Genomic DNA, 19,781 nt, shown 5'->3' with positions numbered 1-19,781 from the left:
GCTTATCATAAAACATTCATGTTCCTAATAGATAAATAAATGAGCTGTAAATGCTATAATTAATAAAGTGGCTTTGGGTAGTGTACTTGCCTAATTGATTAGAAAGGGCAATTCAGATAAATTGCCACAAATTATCTATAAATAACTATTTTTCTAATTCTTGTGAAATGCGTGATTTTTCTATCTTTACGGGACGGATGGAGTATATGATATATACGTCATAGATACAACTCATATTTTAAATAAATACAATACATTGTTTAATGTGTTAGAAATATAAATATATATAAATAATTACAAGTTAATGAGACGTGATTAAAATAGTTTTTTAATTTATTCATAATACATGACATATACGTCTCCAATACGTGTCTAAGATGTTGTTTTTACATTTTGTATTACAATTCGTCATGGATATTTGTTATAATATATATTACATAATAAATACATAAGCGATACGTAATTTATACATTTTAGATCATTTTACGCATATTATATTTGATATAAGATATATTATAAATACATTTTATAAACATATAATATACTTTTTAATGTGTTAGAGATAATTTTTTTAATATATATTAAAAATAAAAATCATATACATTATCTTTTAAATATATATTAACTTATGAGACGTGATTGAGATATTTTTTTATTGTGACTTCATTGATAAAAATATATACATCTTTTTAAATATATAGTATATGATAGATACGTCATAATACACTTTATATTTTTATAAAAAATTAATGAATATTAAATATATATTTGTTTATTATATAAAATATTATATATACATATCAGATGTATATACATACATATATATATGTATATATCTACATATCTACACATGTACATATATGTACATATATATGTATACATATATACATATGTATATATATATATATATATATATATATATATATATATATATATATATATATGTCTGTGTGTGTGTGTGATAATTATTTTATTTATTTTAAAAAATATAAAAATATAAAATTAATTATAGCTAAATCAATTCCATATTTAATTTTTAGTAATTTTATAAATTTAAATAATAATTATTATATTTTAGAGAAAATCACAAAAAAAAAAACAAAGCCCACCATTTTCACTAATTACAAGCTATTATGAAAAAATTTCATCTATACCATCTTTCAAAAACAAATTCACTAATACCACCTTTTCTGACATCAGTGTGCGTCAGTTGACACGCACTGACATCAGTACACGTCAGCTATCTGGTGCACCAGTAGAGCTGGTGCACCAGATCACATAACACTGACCCGCGCATGACGCGCGGGTCAGTTTATGAATCCAACCCAATTCAGTAATGAATTGGGTCCAATTCATGTTATAGTTTGTATCCAATTCAGCTTCCACTAAATTGGATTAAACCCAACTTTTTTTCAACTTTAATAAAACAAATAATTTATTTATATATTTATTTAATATTAAATTTTAAAATATTAATATTAAAAATGTATTTATCATGTATAAAAAATGTATCGGATATGCATAAATACATAAATGAACCGATCAAATTAATCGGTTGATTCAATTATATCGAAAAAATTAAAAAAATTAATTAATTTGTTTAATTAAACTCCAATATCACTACATATAATTCACTTTCTCGATTTAGAATTTTGAAAAAGAAAAATTATTCCACCTACGCGTCGTTTAATTATTTATTTCACTACTAGAAAATCACTTTTTGCGACGGATATTTGCGACGGACGCAAATTCCGTCGCAAATTACAATATATAGCGACGGATTTGGCGACAAAATTTTATTCTGTCGCCAAAACGCCATTTTTTTGAGGCGGGATAGCTCCCGCCAATTTAGCGACAGACGTTCCGTCGCAAATCCGTCACTAAATTGGCGGGAATAAGGAGGGAAATGGAGGGAAATAAGACCGCCAAATATTTTGCGACGGATGAAAACCATCTGTCGCAAAATAAGAGCCTGCACCAAAACTAACCGTTTTGGTTATCACAATTAGCGACGGAAAGTACAATCCGTCGCTAATTGTGATAACAAAAACGGTTCGTTTCATTTAACACAATATTTGCGACGAACAATAAAGTTCGTCGCAAAAATTGTGTTAAATGAAACCTGAATCGGTTTCTTCTCCTACTTTCTCTTCTTAATTTTTTCCGCCTTCTCCCCATCTTTTCCCTCCTTCCCCCGCCGTTTCCCTCCTCCCCCGCTGTTTCCCTCTCTGCTGTTTTCGGCGCCAACTGCCGCCGTTCAGAGCAACCGCCGCCGCCGTTCAGCTCTCCCAGCCGCCGTCTGTTCCTCTCCTCCCCTGTAAGTTTTCTGATCTTTTTTTTATATTTAAATTTAATTTCAGTTTTTTATATATAAACTAATATAAATTAAATAACTTGAAAAACAGCCTCGCTCCACCGCTGCCACCGCTGCCACCGCTGCCTCCGCTCCGCTGCCTCCGCTCTGCTCCGCTGTCTCCGCTCCCATTTTTGGTAAATTTCAGTTCTATTGTTTATTATAAATTTGGATGAGTTATTAAATTTATTTAATATATTTGGTTAAATTTTGGTTTTATTGTTTTTTAGGTTTATTATAGGTTAAGTCAATTATTAAATTAATTATAGGTTTATAATAAATTTGGTTATTTTAGTTTTATGGTTAATTTTTTTATTTTAGGTTAATATGGTTCATTTTATATTTTGAAAATAATATTAGAATTAAGCTGAATTGTTATAATAAAATATATTGATTTTAGTGATATTATATTGTTTTTTAAGGAGTTTTTTAATATTTGATTAAAATTGTTAGTTAGATATTTCTAGGTTTAATTGTTTAATTTGTTGAATAAAGTAGATTGTTAATATTTTTATAAATATTGGTTGATTAAATTAGGTTCATTTTATAAATGTATTAATTATATGTTGTTTAATTTTAACAATTTTATTAGTTTGTTATTTAATATTAGCTAATTGGATTGAATAATAATTTAAGCTAATAAATTACTGTTTATATTATTTGCGTTAAAATTGGTGGTTTTGTGTATTGTGATTTGATTGCAGGACTTCATTGAAAAATGGGCGATGCTCATTTTTAGGGGAAGTGCTGCCCAATTTTTATTAATTTTTTTTATCAATACGTGTTTTGATTTACTATCACTACTAAAATGTTGGCTTTTAGCGACGGATTTTTCCGTCGCTAAAAGCATGAAATCCGTCGGGAAAACGTTTCCCGACAGATTCAATCCGTCGGCAAAATCCTCGTCGCTAATTTTTTGGCGACGGACCAAAAAAATTTGGCGACAGATTTTTCAGAAATTAGCGACGGATTTTAGCGACGGATTTAAATCCGTCGCTAATTACCGACGGATTTTAGCGATGGATTTAAATCCGTCGCTAATTGAAAAAAAATTTAAATCGTAAAAATAAATTATTATTATTTAATCGGTCACACACCCGTCGCTCGACGCCCTCCGTTATCCATCCGTTGCCTCCATCACCCACTCGCAATTTTTACAAACTTCCCAGTAGGTCACCCATCCTTTCCATTGCTCCCACTCATTATTTAATCGGTCACACACCCGTCACCCACCCGTCGCCCGACGCCCTCCGTTACCCATCTGTTGCCTCCATCACACACTCGCAATTTTTACAAATTTCCCAATAGGTCACCCATCCTTTCCATTACTCCCACTCATTGCTCTTTAACTTTGAAGTTCTCCCACATTTTAAGATAATTATTTTTTATAATTAATAGTTATTTTAAATAATTATTAATAAATAAATAAATAACAATGTTTTTAATATATTTTATAAATAATTTAAATAATATTATATTTAATTAAAAAAATAATTATTTTTTCTGTAATAATTATTTTCCTAAATAATTTTTTAATAAAAAAATTATTTTTACGATTTTTTTTTAAATTAGCGACGGATTTCATATCCGTCGCTAAATCCGTCGGTTAAAAAACTTTAGCGACAGATTTTGAATCCTTCGCTAAAATCCGTCGGTAAAACACAGTTTTTTTAGTAGTGTATGATATTTATAGGTCTGACAGTCGCTGATAGCCCTTGATAGCCGCGCACCGTTGTTCCGAGTGATCCGGGCGTTTCACCTTCTATTTGCGGTTCTGCCCTTCAACAAGTAGGTTTCATCGCTTATTTTGATTTATTTTAATTGAAATAGCTTTTATTTACAATATTCAACCTAAATAAACCTCGATTTTATTCCCACCGAATAAAATCGTAAACCTAGCCATAGAGTTCCCGTCCCGTGAGTTCAAGAGATTGAACAACACGGGATTGTACAGTTTGTACACTTCGCAAAACTGGTGCATCCGTAACTCGATTACGAAAAACCATATATGTCTAGTAGCTGTAGAAAAATATTCGGTTGTTTTCCAGCGTTTGTTCTCCGAATGGATGTATAGTATATGTTTTTGTAACGCTTATTCCTCGTGGAATATATAATTAGCGTTACAACACATATACTAAATATCGCACTAAAGGAGAACGACGCCGGAAGGTTGCAGAATATTTTTCTCCGTTGCTAGGCATATACGTTCATTTATTATTGTTAACAATTAACATTTTATTTTTTTATAATGTATTTTTCTATAATGTTTTGTTATAATGTATTTTTTAACAATGTATTAAATTGTTATATGTGGAACGAAATGTATTTTAATGTCTGCAGGTATGAGAGGGCAGGGTGGTTCAGGTGATCCGACTAGAGGTCAGGGACGTCGGGATAACCCAGCTAGAGGCCGTGGACGGGGTAACCCAGCTGTGCGTGCCCCTGTTGAGGACATCCCTGTTCAGGTTCAGCAGCAGGAGGTGGAGGCGGCACCCCCTGTTCAGCCCCGACAGCCAGGAGAGCCCCCTGCAGAGCTGGATACCCAGGGGAGGGCACTGTGTTTTCCAGACGCGAGCAGGTAAGAATGTAAATTTTTAGTTTAATTTTTTTTAATCATTTTACTATAGAAAGTAAAAGTTTACTCTAACCTCGCAGGGAGAGGCTGTTAAACTCTGGACCAATCTCCCGGTCTATGCGGGAGATCTTTAGAAAGTGCTGGTTCGAGAATGGGCGAGCCTGGCGGTTTCTGACTGCAGAGCAGACAGATTTCTATTGGGAGGAATTTAAGGTAATAAATTGTTAATTTTAAACTTTGAATTTAGACTAACGTAAAATTACTAACTCAAACTTGGTGTTTATGTTTTGCAGAAGGAATACTGATGGGATACGGCGGATTACAGCGACGACATCATCAAAGGTGTATTCATGACGCATGCTACCAACCGATACAAGGACGTTATTCACAGGATGAGAGAGAAGGACAAAAAACATACCTCGATCACCCAAGATATTTGGAATTCCTGGAAGGCCTTCTGGGCGTCAGAGGACGAGAAGAAGAAGTCCGATGTAGCTCGCGCTAATCAGATGAGCGAGCCTGCTGGAGCCGGCTCCGGACCAGTATGCCATACAGGGGGATCCCGTTCCGCCATCCGACATATGGATGTGTTGGTTTGTTTCTAGAATTCGTTTTTATTTATAACTATCTTTTATTTTCTGATGAACTAACAAGCCATAATATTTTTCTTTTAGGCTGAAGAGCTTGGCCGCAAGCCTACCGCAATAGAGCTTTATACTCGGATGCACTCCACGAAAGCTGACAAGGGTGTCATGGTAGACAAGAGGGCCAAGGACATGAGTGTAAGTCATGAACCTATATAATTTTAGTAGTTGTTTTACTTTACTCAAGTGTTAGATTAAATTAATGTAAAATGTGTTTTAATTTAAATTGTAAATGCTAGATTAGGTGTGTTAACAGCCGGTGGGTTGTATATGAAATGTATATGTTTGCAGGATGTCCCTGAAAAATGGGTGTCGATCAAATTATAAAGGAAATGCTGCCGAATATTCGTTAGGAATTATACTTGCATTTCATATGTTATATGTTTTTAGCCGTTATGTGATATGTTTTTCAATCTTTTTGTAGGATGCAATTGCTCAGAGACTTGCTGCTGCATCGCAACCGCCGACCGGAGATGGTGGTTCTTCTAGCACAGCGGAAGTCGACGAGATCCAGCTGTTTCTGGATATCGAGGGCGTTAACAAGAAGCGTCGTGTCTACAGGTTGGGTTCATCGACTAGTGCGTACGGGATACGACAACGTCTAGTAGAGCGAGGACCAGGTCCACACAGTCACAGCGAACTGACGAGGAGATCGAGCGGCGTGTGCAGGCAGGGATCCAGGATGGACTGCGCCAGATTACCACCGAGGTGGAGGATCTCCGTGCCCAGCATGCGAGAGCTAATGAGAGGATGGCCGAGATTATTCAGATTGAGATGGCGAAGATGATGCAGACTCTTCCTCCGCAGTATCACCCATCCCCACCCCCAGGTCCTTCAGACGATGACGACACTCCGACTTTGTAGTGTCATGTTTGTATTTCTGACATTTTGTATTAGTCACTATATACATTTTTTATTTTCTTATTTTATACATTTTGTTATGATATGTAAACTATAACATGTTTTTATATGACATCGTTCTTTTTCGGAAATTAAGTTTTAATGTGAATTGCAAATAATAGATTTTATAGGTTATAATCGTCGTTAATAAAACAGGGAAACGAAAAAAAAAAGAAATTTTCTGTCGAAATTGGGATGGATGTGCGACGGATATTCCGTCGCAAATTCCATTAAATTAGTCTCCAAACAATGGCATTTTGCCACGGAATGTCCGTTGCAAAGTCTTGGCTTTTGCGACGGACGTTTCGAATTTTGCGACGGATAGACATCCGTCGCACAGTCTTGGATTTTGCGACAGATATTTGTCCGTCGCCGAATTAATGAATCTGTCGCCAATTCGTCTCCTTTTTTATTTTTGGGGGAGACGAACTGGCGACAGATTTTGGAAAAAGGCGACGGCCTGTCTGTCACCAGTTTTGCGATGCTCTGGTCGCTAACTTTTTAGCGACCAGGCAATTTGCGACGGATGTATTCCGTCGCAATTCCGTCGCAAAATTGAATTTGCGACGGAATATGAGCGATTTGCGACGGAATATTCCGTCACAAAATTGCTGCTATCTAGTAGTGTTTTTTCAAATAATAAATTAATAATTATATGATGTATCAGAGATGTATCTGAGATGTATCAGAAATGTAGCCAAAATGTAACAGAGATGTATCGGAAATGTATCAAATATATCTTCAATATTTTTTCTAATATCTTGAATAATATTTTATAAATATGTATCAAAAATGTATGAAATATGTATCAATATATCTCCAGCATTTTTGTAAATATTTTTTCTAATATTTTGAATAATTTTTAGTATTTTCCCAGTATTGTTATAAATATTTTTTCGAATATATATATTTTTGTTATTTAGTTTGCTGATTTTGGGCACTACCTACTTTTCATTGCAATTTAACAACAGAACAAAAATTATTATTTTTATAGTCTATTTAGCAGCTCTATACCCAGTATGCAATTTAGTTGAACATGTTTTAGGGTTATTTCTGATTTTATTTTTAATGAATCGAGTTTAAATTTTTAATTTTAAAATGGTCGAAAGTGCATTTTCATATATCTTATTGTTGCCAATTCGATCAATTTGGTTTGATATTTATACACAATTTATACATGATAGATACATATTTGATACATTAATTTGAATATATTTTTAATACATCTCTGATACACAATTTATACATGATAGATACAAATTTGATACATTAATTGAATTAACTGACTAATTTGATTGGTTCATTTTTATATTTAAAAAAGCTTATAAACATATATGTAATAATACTAATTATAATGAACTATTTTAATTCAATTTAATTTGTATTATTATATTTATTGTTTTGTTTATATTTGATCGGTTCGGTTTCATGGTTTGACCGGAAGCCCAAGGTGGTAGAAAGGGAAAAAATGAGTAGGAATGCAAAATATTCGATAAATATTTGATACATCTCGGATACATATGTAATACATTTCTGATACATAATTTATTCGTGTTTAAAAAGACTGTTGTCAAATTACGTTAAAAATTGAAAAATTATCAAACATATAATTTGATACATCTCTGATACATATATGATACATATTTAATACATTGCCGATACGTATAAGACAAAAATTTCACCTTTTTATTATGTACAATTTTGACTACATGAACAGCTAAATAGAAACGAAGGGAGTATAATATATGAGAGACGTATCAAATATATATCGAAGATATAAACAAAAAAAAGTAATATATTTGTATTTTTAAAATTAAAAATTAAAATTAATATTTTTAAAATTAAAATATAAAAAATAATTTTCTGTATAATTTAAATAAATATATAAATATATAATTAATATTAAAACAAAAAAAATGGTATCAGGTGCACCTTTTGGTGCACATGCACCTGCTGACACACATAGGCGTACTGACCTCATGATGAGGTCAACACATGTTAAAAAAAAATTCAAATTAACTTTTTCTTTGACACGTGTTGGGTAAAGAGTGAAAATGGTGTTAGATGAAATAAAACACTCATACTTGGTACTTTTTGTAACAAAAATAGTACTAAAGTAAACAAATTTATTAAAATTGCATTATGTGAAGGAAAATTCTATTTTTCTTATGTGAAATGTGGAGGCTTTTTTTTTGTTTTCTTGTTATTTTCTCTATATTTTATTAGTAAATTAATATAAATTTTATCTTTTTTAGTAATCGTTGTTAAAAAAGAGAAAGAAATAAGTGATTTAAGAAAAAAAAAAAGAAAAAGGGAACAGCTGTTGGTATGGAATGGGGGACAGGGCTGAATTTGAGTGATGCATCATACGATCGGACCATACTATAATAAGAGTGTCTGTGATGCTAAAGGAAGTGGTTTATTGAGTTTGGCAGGGCAAATGGAGCCGGTGGTTGATTTTTGGTGTGATGAAAAAGGATTTTGTAAAGTAAAGATATAATAATACAAGCTTTCCATTGCAAACCTCTAACTGTTAAATTTCAGTTTATAAATTTTTATCAGATTTTTCCACTAGAATTTGATATGCATGGTTCGACTTATCTGTTGCTTCCCGGCGGTGAGTTTTGTTCTTTTTTGGTAATAAATTCCGGTGTCAGCTTACTTATGATTGCATCACCATTTTTATGACGAAACTCCAAGTCAACCATGTGTTGTGATGACCACTTTGCCTGAAATTCATGAACCATCCGCTTGCAATTTATAGACTAGAAGCAATGGCTACAGTGACTGATTGGTTTAGTTAATCTTAGTAAATACTCATTATTATCGTCCACAATCCCTCGTACTAGTATAATTATTCGATGTAACGGTTGAGCCAAATTATTCGTACAACAAAACAATTAGACTTTACCAATGGTAGGATATCTAATAATAAAAAAATACAATAATTTATCCGAAAATGTACAAACATAAAAATAAACGAGTTAAGAGACGATGAGTTCCGGTTAAAAAACCAAAAATTATCTACGCTCAAAATTGAAAATAATCGATGTTCCTCTCTCTAGAAAGTATTTTTCTCTCTCGAGGCTTAGCCAGAAGGCACAAACAACGACATGTATTGATAAATGAAATTATCGCAAATCGTAATAAAATATAAAATAAAAAGGTAAGTTGGAACCTAAAAACAGTGCTTATTGTACAATGTTGTTGAGTTCTCCTTTATTGTATAGTATATTAATTACACTATATATATGATCCTCTTGTTTCCATCTGATACAACTGCTGCTATTTATGATTCCACCCTTTCTTGCTTTCAACAGCTATTGTGTAGCCTGTTCCTGAAGTTGTTCGTGTTCGGAGTTTCAACGATTATACTTTTAGTAGAAACTTCTATGAATCAGAAAATGTAAACAGTATTGCAAAGGAATCCAGCTGAAAATAGAGTTCTATATATTTGCAGCAATACAATGATGCACGGTGCTATACCCGGGACTTAAATATCAATTTGCACCTAAACTCGCAAGCCATAGGCGATTGATACTAGAATAACTCTTTTTTCTTTTTATCTTAATGTCTAAAAGTAAGACTACTTTGCGGGTGAGTTCTATTTTTATCAGAAAATTTAAATTTGTCCTATGTAGCCCGATTTTAATTTTACATTATACCACATGTACGTTAAAACCGAACCCCTATTTCCTCATATTGAATGCCCGATTAGAATTAACAAAATAAGAAGTCGCCAAAATCAAGATTATTGGTACGAGCCCACGCTAAGTCAAATGTGTTGTGAAAATAAGAAATACACTTGCAAATGCAATCTCCTAATTCCACACTTATGTCTATCTGAGGATCTAACAACATCAGCAATTTGTCAATTTCTTTCTCAATTCTCATTCACTCAACCAATTTATAGCGTTAAGTACCCATTTCGTGCAACTTCGAGGAGACAAATTGATATGTCAGTCCTATATCTAGCATCCAGTCTCCATGTTAGTTCATGACAAATCAGAGGTGACAGTAAACACCAATCTGCTAAGCATTTGCAGTCTTTAACTTCCAAACTCAATGTTTCTGCTACAGTTTATTTGGTACACACTCGTCTAATAACCTGGACAAACCACCAACAAAATGCCCTCATATTTTGGTCCTACTTCTAAGTTCTAACATTTCTCAGCTTTGTTCCTGAAAATCCTTAAAATTCCTACTCATTCTACTATTTGGTCCGCCTCATATACTTTGCGGAGAAAAAAGCTCAAAATGAAAGAGATTGAAGCAATAGCTATTGTGTCCAGTACTTTCAATTTTGCTCTTAGTATTTGCATAGAAACCAGAGGTCTTGAAAAAGAAAGACATTGGAAAAAATCTTATGATAAAGCCACTTTAAATCTTTTTTTGCAAGCAAGGAATGCAACTAGCGGTCGTTAATAAAGCTTTTAGTTCCATAGAACAAATTAACAAATAGATCACTCTATGAATTAGATTGAAGCTATGCCACAAGACTTTGTCAATGAAAGAATTTTATCATTTTTAATGCGCATACCATGAATCATACTGCAAATTTTTTGATCAGGAAGGAAATAAACTTATAAAAGCCCACATTTTTCAGTATATTAACAAGGATGCTCCGCATGAAATTAAGTAATGATCCAAAGTAGTAAAGGGAGTAGAAGTAAAATGTAGCATATATCTTAATTTTCTTCAGGACATGGATAATGATTATGTACCTTTTAGTTTTATAGGTTTGGTTTTTGATAGAAATACGGATAAAATTGCAAAATATTTTCAAAAATTACAGTTTGATTAAAATTGTTAGAAATGGTTTAATTGGAATTTTTTTGGAAAATACAGTTTCAAATTGTAAAATATGATTTTAAAAGAATTTATAATTTAAATTTATTAACGGTTTACTATCGGTTTACTAAAATATAAATTTACTATTAATTTATTAACAGTTTATTTTTAATTTATTTTAAAAACCAAGTAATTACTTAGTTTATTATCTGATCTCTATCATTATTATAAAACATGTAATAAATTATTTTTAATTTTTTACACCTTTCAATTTTATCTAATTTATCCTGAAACGCATGATTTCATTTCAATTATGTCTAATTACACGATTTTGCTTATGTGGTGTTGATGTATGGCATGCCACATTAGTGCTACGTAGGCGCCACATCAGCAAAATTGTGTAGTTGGACATTATTGAAACGAAAACATGCGTTTCAGGACAATAAAGATAAAATTGAAAGTTTTGGATTTTTATGAAATTTTTTTCACAGGTTTGGCTATTTTTTAGTCATTTTGCCTTTTATTTTATTATAAAAACAAATTTATCTTTTAGTTTACTAAGGATTTTTTTTCAAAAAAATAGTAATATTGATATGAATAAACAGGTTACACCTTATTGTCGAAGTACATTGTAGATCAAAACTATAAAAAATAAAAAACAATTGAAACCGTATAATCAACCTACAACAAGAAATTGAACAACTATTGAAATTTAAAGATATAAATTTGACAAGTGACTTCTACTTCAAACGATGATAAGAAAATCTTGAATTTTCAGGAATGTGAAGCTGAAACTTGAGCAGTTAAAAAGTCTTGAACGAGTCAAGGATCTATACAAACAAAACGGAAATCGAACAAAAACACCTGTAAAAACACACAATTTTCTAAGAATAAAAAGCAATTTTTTTTGAAAAATAACGTAAATATAGCAAAAAAACGAGATAAGATGCGATGATTTTCAGCTAAAAGCCAAAAATCACCGTCTCCTACGTTCAAAATCAAAAAAATAAACCGAACTTTTTCTCTCTATAAAACTGTTTATAAAACTGTAGAATTACGGGATTATTATTTATAGATTTAACGAGCGAAGTCTGATTTTATGGTTGCTTTGGATTGGGGTAAGCTGATCAATTAAATTTAATTCTATGTGAACTTTTAGCACATTTGACATTTGTATGGTCTTTGAAACTCTCGACTAGAGCAGAAAAATATTTTTTCCCTATACTATCTAAGACTATTCTACACAACAGATGTGTTACGTCATTTTTACAAAAAGTCATTAAACATTTGCGATATGAAATTTTTATTTTTTTTTTATTTTTTTTATCATTAAATATTTACATATGGTGAATGCCTTATTGATTTATTACATGAATAACGTGGCACATCCGTTGTATTAATTATTCATATTTCAAACATCATTATGCTTCTTCTTCCTTTTTCTTTTCTTTCTCGGTCCTCGTATAAAGTTTTAACTTCTAAATTGTTTCTTTAAATGAGTTCATTTTAACCTTTATTATGGTCTTTTTTTAAGGTGTATGAACTTAGAAGAGGAAACACAAGAGATGAAACAATGCTTTTGAAGGAAGAAAGTTTCACGAAGCATCTACTAAAAAAAATATTAAGTGGATAATTGAGAATCAGATAAGACATTAGAATCATTTCTATATTGAAATTGATATTCGTCCAACGAAATAAGTCAAAATAAAAACGGCTCAGGCAGAAGGTGTTTCTATGATTTAAGATTAAGAAAAGTAATACTAATTACTTCGATAACGAATTGGAAATTTGTCCCACAGGAGAATTTCTTCAGGTATTTGGGACCATGTCATTCAAGTAAACAACAGTAGTATGATCTCCTTTTGGCACGATAATTGTTTGAACGGAACCTCGCCTGCTGCTTCTTTTCCTAGGCTTTATACATTATCTAGGCAAAAGCTTGACTCAGTTAGACAAGTGAAGCTGGAATTGCAGACTGCGTTCAAATGAAGCAACGGACCTGATGCACCTCCAAACAGTCATTGATAACTTAAGCCTCTCCTCCAATAATGTTGACTCCATCATTCGGGACGGGAAAGAAAAGCATTACACAGCCAACTCTTTTGCTGTTCTATCTAGAATGCCGTATACTAGCAGCCCCTCCTTCACTGATCTATGGAAATCGAACTCACCTCCGCATGTGAAATTCTTCATCTGGACTGCTTTACATGGGAGGATACCAAGTTGTGCTTTTCTTGTTCAAAGGAATATTATCCAGATTTCTGATATTGGCTGCATTTATTGTGGTGTTCTGAAACAAATGATCATGTCTTGATGCATTGCCCTTTTGCAAGGTCAGTTTGGAACTTAACTATTTCGAAATGCGGTTTACTTTGGGTAATGCCCCGATGCCTCGATGATTTTGTCAAGCTTTGGAAGCACTTGTTACCAAACAGCCAATACTTCAAATTGTGGTTCAGTATATGGGATTTAACGGTTTGGAATATATGGAAAAGCAGGAACTTGAGAGTTTTTCAGCTTAAGGAAACTTTTACAGAAGATATAGTATTCAACAGCTTTACTATGGCCTCTACTATTTACAAGTTTGCAAACCCATCTTTTTCTTATTCTAGTTTGGAGTTTTTCAGAAACTCGGATTGTATCTTGATTGGATGACTTTGCTTTGTTTATTCCCCTTCTCTTAAGTCGTAGCCTTTATTGTGCGTAAGCTTTTGAGTTGGGTTTTTTTGCCACTTCTCGTGGCCGTTAATACAAATTTCATTCATAAAAAAAATACTAATTACTTCGAGTAACAAAATTGAAACTTCTGAAGCATAAATTGAAACAAACATAAGCTTAATAAACCAATTTAAACCTCAAAGAAGGTTCATTAGATTTATTTCCAATAGCGATTGATTATTTCAAAAACATAGAAAAATTCCCCCAAAATGGTGTCCAAAGACTATTCCATTAGGTAAATACACTTGAAATAAGAGCATTATCACAGCTCATCGTCATAATTATCAGCAGGTTTTCCTTCTTTTCTAGGCCATACGCTGCATTTCGGTCCACCAGTGGAATCTTTTTTACTCAGAAACTCCTTCCACCAAGCAACTGAATCCTTTGGAAATCTTGCTAGGCTTTTTTCCCTGTCGACACCATACAAACCCATTCTGATAGTATACCCATTCGACCACTCGAAGTTGTCGATATATGACCAAGCAAAGTAGCCTTTCACATTAACACCGTGATCACTGTAAAAGAAACACATTTAATCAGAATAATGTAATTGCATATTTGTGTTATATCGCGGAGAATTGACTCACCAAATGGATCTAAGTACATTCCAGAGATGGCTGTTAAAATATTTTACCCTCCATATATCTTTGACGGTTTCTTCAGGGGTGAGATTTTTATCATCACCAACTCCTGAATATATATATCGAAACATTTTAAACCAAAAACAAAACTTGTAAAATTGCCTTCGTTATATGTATCATGAAGATTTCACTTACCATTTTCAGTAATGTAAAGAATTGGATTCCTGTATGTATCTTTGGTATAATTTAAAACATATCGAATTCCTTCTGGGAACACATACAACCAAGCTGGGGAAGCCTGCAAATAATATTTTAGATTAGTAAAGTTTATTACATTTCTTTGTGATGATAACATGATCATACTTCATAAGTACTCTTATTATTTTTATATTCAAATTCGAAAGATGAAAAGTTTTTGGATTCTAACTTGTTCGCCAATGGGTTTACCCTCTCTGTACTCTGTAAACAAAAACAAATAAAAATGTTATTGTTACATCAAATTAAGCTATTCGGGGCTTCATGCTTAAGGTTAATTAACTAACTTACTTGTCAAATTAACATGACTATCAGTTGCATATCTAAAATGAGATGGATCAGAAGGAGCTGAAGTATTGGGAGCAGCATAATTTGCTGTGTAGTAGTTAATGCCGATGAAATCATATGAATCCTTCAACATAAGAACATCTTTACTGTCGAAATGAGGCAATCTATTTCCGGTGACCATTTCGCGCATTACTCTCGGATAGCAACCATAGACTAAAGGATCCATGAACCTAACAACATAGTACAATTCTGTTTATAAGCTTCATCATATTCTCATGATAATAATGGTAATTAATCAAAGCTTATATCATTACAAAATGAAAACAATGATAATATAAACCATAAAGACATATATAAAATGAGAAATTAATAATGGGAAAAAATTAACACTCACCAACCAAAAGAGAAATCAAGATTCCTTTGAGCTGCTGCACGATCAGCTACGTTATTGAAGTCGTAAGGTTCAGGCCAGGTTACATCTAGTGTTATTCCAATCTCGCCATCTTGACCCTGTATTAATATTAATTACACAAAGATTATATAAGCTAAAACAATTTTGAACTTTCTAAAATATGATGATTGACAAATAGTTACAAGTAGTTTGACCTAATTTTGAAAAGGATACATAAAATTTATTTATATTTTGAAGGTTAATTTGTTGATTACGAGTTGAAACTTATATAAATCTGACCGAAAAACTGACGTGGAACCAAAATACAGGCGTGAAGTGGTAAGTGTGACGTCGATATTTTATTTATTAAGAGGTGATGTGGTTCTGTATCAGCTTCTTTGATCAGATTTCATTAAAATACCAACCAGTGATCAGCAAATTAATAAATCCATCTCAAATACCCTTTTTGAAATTAGATTAAAGTTCATTAAATCTCAATATTATTAACCCGATTTTACACTACTCCGCATTTTTCTGTATTTTCTTACCATGGCCTTATATGTTCGGTAAGCCGCTGCATGAGCAAGGAGCACATGATGGCCTACTGTATAAGGTTCGGTTCCTGAGTCTCCTGCTTGGCATGCCCTATTGACCCAAGACGAGCATCGGCCTGGGGCTAAACCGCCAAGTTCATAGCCATGAACAGTAAAAACATACGGCTCATTAATAGTTATCCAGTTCTTAACTCGATCTCCAAATCTTTCATAGCAAAGTCTTGCATAATTGTCAAAGTCGGTTCTGTTGAAAATTCATCCTCTTGTTAGGCAATTTTGTAGTAACTAAGATATGCAATTTTTTTTAGTTGTAGCATATATGCTTACATTATATTATGACTTCTGAAACCACCATATTTATCTTCGAGAGCTTGAGGAACATCCCAATGAAAGAGAGTCACAAAAGGTGTCAAGCCTACGACATTTACATCACACAACATATGAGAAATATATCAATTGGAAACCTTCAATACACTTTAAATATTTCAACATGACTCCCAGAATTTAACATAATCATAGAGGAGTACTTAAGTCGAATTTTCATTTTCTTTTTCCTTTCTATTACATCGATCCTATAGTTTTAAATCTTAGTTTTTTAGACTAGTTCTTATAGAAGTTTTTCCGACTGATTTGGACTTCCTTAGATTGGCTTAATATATCGATTGACTTTCACTACAAGAAATACTATAATTAGCAGCAAACATTTTTGCTGCTAATAGTGCTAAAATTGTTACTGTTAACATATAGCAACAAAAAAAAAGTGTGGCATGTTGCTGCTAATAAAACGTTGCCTTAAGTAATTTGTAACAAAATTAACTGTAAAATGCTGCTATAACTTAACTAATGGCAGCAACTTTCAAAATTAATGCTGCAAAAGGTTTTTTAGCAGCAAAAAAAAATTAGCTGCAAATGAATTTGTTGCCAAATACATAATCTCTTGTAGTGTTTACTTCTTAAATTCTTTTGATTAAATAACGAAATGTATTTAAAAATATAGAATCTAATCTTTAATAATTCAATTAATCACTGATTTAAAAAAATTTACTAAATGTATTACCGCAATCTGCATAACATTTAAGTTTTAAAAATGAATATTAAGAAAAATTGATATATTGTCAATAAAATTATTTATCTAGTAATCTACAAATATATACAAGTATCATCATTTTTTTTTGTAAAATGTAGTCCAAGTGCTATCACTAGATGGAATTGTATAAGATTTTACATCTTAATTAAAACAAATAAAATAGTAACAAATGAGACGAACTTAATTTATTTATAATTATTGGATATATACTTTAAGATTCTAAGTAAGAATTTTAAAATTTATTTAATTTCTATTTTACTCTTCATAAACATTTCTACATTATACCTTAATTATAGGAGTCTTTCTAATTTATAAGGTTAAATGGTTTTTGAAATTATGTTTAGGCCATATTATAATTATTATTCGTAATATTACTATTTTCTGCTAAAATATAATCTAAAGAAAATGGTTGGATTACTAAGTTGTATGAATATTAATAATTTGTGATAAATGAGGATTATTAGTGTTAAATTAGACCTAATAATACACTAATATAAAAATTATATATTTTATTATTCAAAAACGTAATTTCTTTTTTTTAATAACGTGGATTTAAATTATTGAGCCATGTACAAATAAATTAACCAGCAAGTCAACTCTATAATATTTTCCAATATTTTTTTAATTTCATAAAATAAAATAATAAATATAGAAACAAATCATAGAACAATTTTAAAATCACAAGAATAATAGAAGTAAGTTACCAAATTTCAAATAAAAAATTTTGAACTAGTAGAAATTATCAATATTAAAATATTAAAATTTAAACTAGAAGGATTAAAATAAAATTAATCATATAGATCGCATGAGAATCGGAGCCGGAACTGAAAAATTGAATATATATATATATATATATATATGGTAGAAGGAAATGTATAATTATCACCATTGGCTATCGATTCATTGATAACACTATTATAGAACTCAATCCCTTCTTCGTTGATTCCTTCTCTAATTCTGCCACCTGCATTTCACAATTTTTACAGTCAGATAATTATATATGTAGACTAGTTATGATTTTCGCATTCTATATACTTACTAGGTATTATTCTTGTCCATGAAATAGAGAATCTAAAAGCATTTACTCCCACTTGCTTGTTCATTCTTGCTAGATCTTCCTGAAAAACATCAAGTTCAAGATATTGGTTATAATCCAACTCATGAACATGATCTAGCTAATAACAAATACCAAGAGTATTATATATCGTACCTTGTAGTAGTTATAATAGTTGACCGCAACATCGCCATTGCTCCGATCATCGATCCTTTCTGCAACGAACAAATTTAGATTGATGTAGTTAAAAAATTGCGACGAGTTGATTAGTTTTTTTTTAATATAGAATGAGATTTGAACCTGGAAACTCGTGTGCAAATGTATCCCATGTACTAGGTCCTCTACCACTTTTGTTTGCTGCACCTTCAGTCTGTATAGCAACAAAACTTGATCTTTATTTCATATAAAAGATGTTACAAATATAGGGTTAAAATTTCTTCGAATTATACGCTTTTAAGAAAATGGTTATCCACGTTTCATTTGCAATAAGTTTATAGCTCAAGTAATATTTTTTAGAAATAGAAGATTACTCGCTCATTTCAGATGAACATGCGCCATAGTTTGTAACAAGTCGGCAACCATGTAAGCAAAAACCGATAAATCTTAAAAAAAACATTAGTTGGGTTATTAAAATGTGTTATAAATAAAATGTTGATAACCGTAATCATAAAAAGTTTAAAATCGATAAATTTTTCCATAAACGAAATGCCGGACTGTATGTAGGTAGAAATCGAGAAATTTTCATGCAATAAAATAAAACTATACAATGTATTAAAATAAAAAGTGGATGATAAAATTAAGAAATATGCCTGATAAGCAGATGTAGCAACTCCCCAGACAAAATTATCTGGGAAATAACTGCTATCAAAATGAATAATTGGAGTACTGGGACTCTCTTTAGACTCAGTAGGCTCCAATGAGCCAACTGCAAGCAGCCCTAGTATTCCTATCAGAACAAATATTTTAGTTTCCATAATGATTTCAAGCTTTAATTGGTACATTTTTCTCTTGGAAATGCACCCTTTTTATACACATTTAAGGGACTGCCTGCTACTAGGAGCTCATCCACACATGCAGATGGATCAGCCCTTGGATATGGAGCAGTTTATCCACACCGTTGGATGAGAATACCTCCCATTGCTGCAACTTGTTCAAGTTGTTTATGGTCAAAATTTATTGGCTCTTAAGCCCTTGGATTCCGCATTTTTCATTTTTTTATATGTATTTTATAATTCGTTTATCTATAATTATGATTAAGTTGATCAAATATCTTTAAGATGTAATTCTGATAGTCTATGAATTCTGTAAATTTCACTAAATTTCATTTAACTACTACTATGTAATTTTGACTTTTGATACAATGAATTCCGTAAACATTACATTACAAAAGGTCATGTGAAATGCACTTCTAATAATAAAAATCCAATTATGTTAATTAGTAAAATTAATTGAAGGGCTTAATTAATATAAACAAAGTATAATTTAATCCCTCAATGTATTTTCATTTTAATTTAGCTTGTCTAAATTTGGAACCTGTTCAGGACATCTCATGGTCAAAAAAAAACAATTACGGGACTTTTTAAAAGTCGA

The 19,781-nt window shown here is 31.6% G+C and overlaps 1 protein-coding gene across 1 annotated transcript; it reads right to left on the bottom strand.

The window, feature by feature from the left end:
* Positions 1 to 14,102: 14,102 nt before the first annotated feature.
* LOC126661007 (beta-glucosidase 12-like) lies at positions 14,103 to 19,207 on the bottom strand. The gene is made up of 13 exons (XM_050354756.2): positions 19,001 to 19,207; positions 18,492 to 18,561; positions 18,348 to 18,406; positions 18,177 to 18,255; positions 18,024 to 18,101; positions 16,378 to 16,465; positions 16,045 to 16,294; positions 15,500 to 15,615; positions 15,109 to 15,335; positions 14,990 to 15,021; positions 14,758 to 14,860; positions 14,569 to 14,671; positions 14,103 to 14,496 (listed from the first exon to the last, which is right to left on the bottom strand). The coding sequence occupies exons 1-13, from the start codon at positions 19,190 to 19,192 to the stop codon at positions 14,244 to 14,246; spliced, it is 1,650 nt and encodes a 549-aa protein (XP_050210713.1). The 5' UTR covers positions 19,193 to 19,207; the 3' UTR covers positions 14,103 to 14,243.
* Between the last annotated feature and the right edge of the window lie 574 nt (positions 19,208 to 19,781).

This window comes from Mercurialis annua, linkage group LG8 (assembly GCF_937616625.2).
Source record: "Mercurialis annua linkage group LG8, ddMerAnnu1.2, whole genome shotgun sequence".
NCBI lineage: Eukaryota > Viridiplantae > Streptophyta > Magnoliopsida > Malpighiales > Euphorbiaceae > Mercurialis > Mercurialis annua.
The sequence above is the reverse complement of the archived record's forward strand: the minus strand, read 5'-3'. Positions and strand labels throughout refer to the sequence as shown.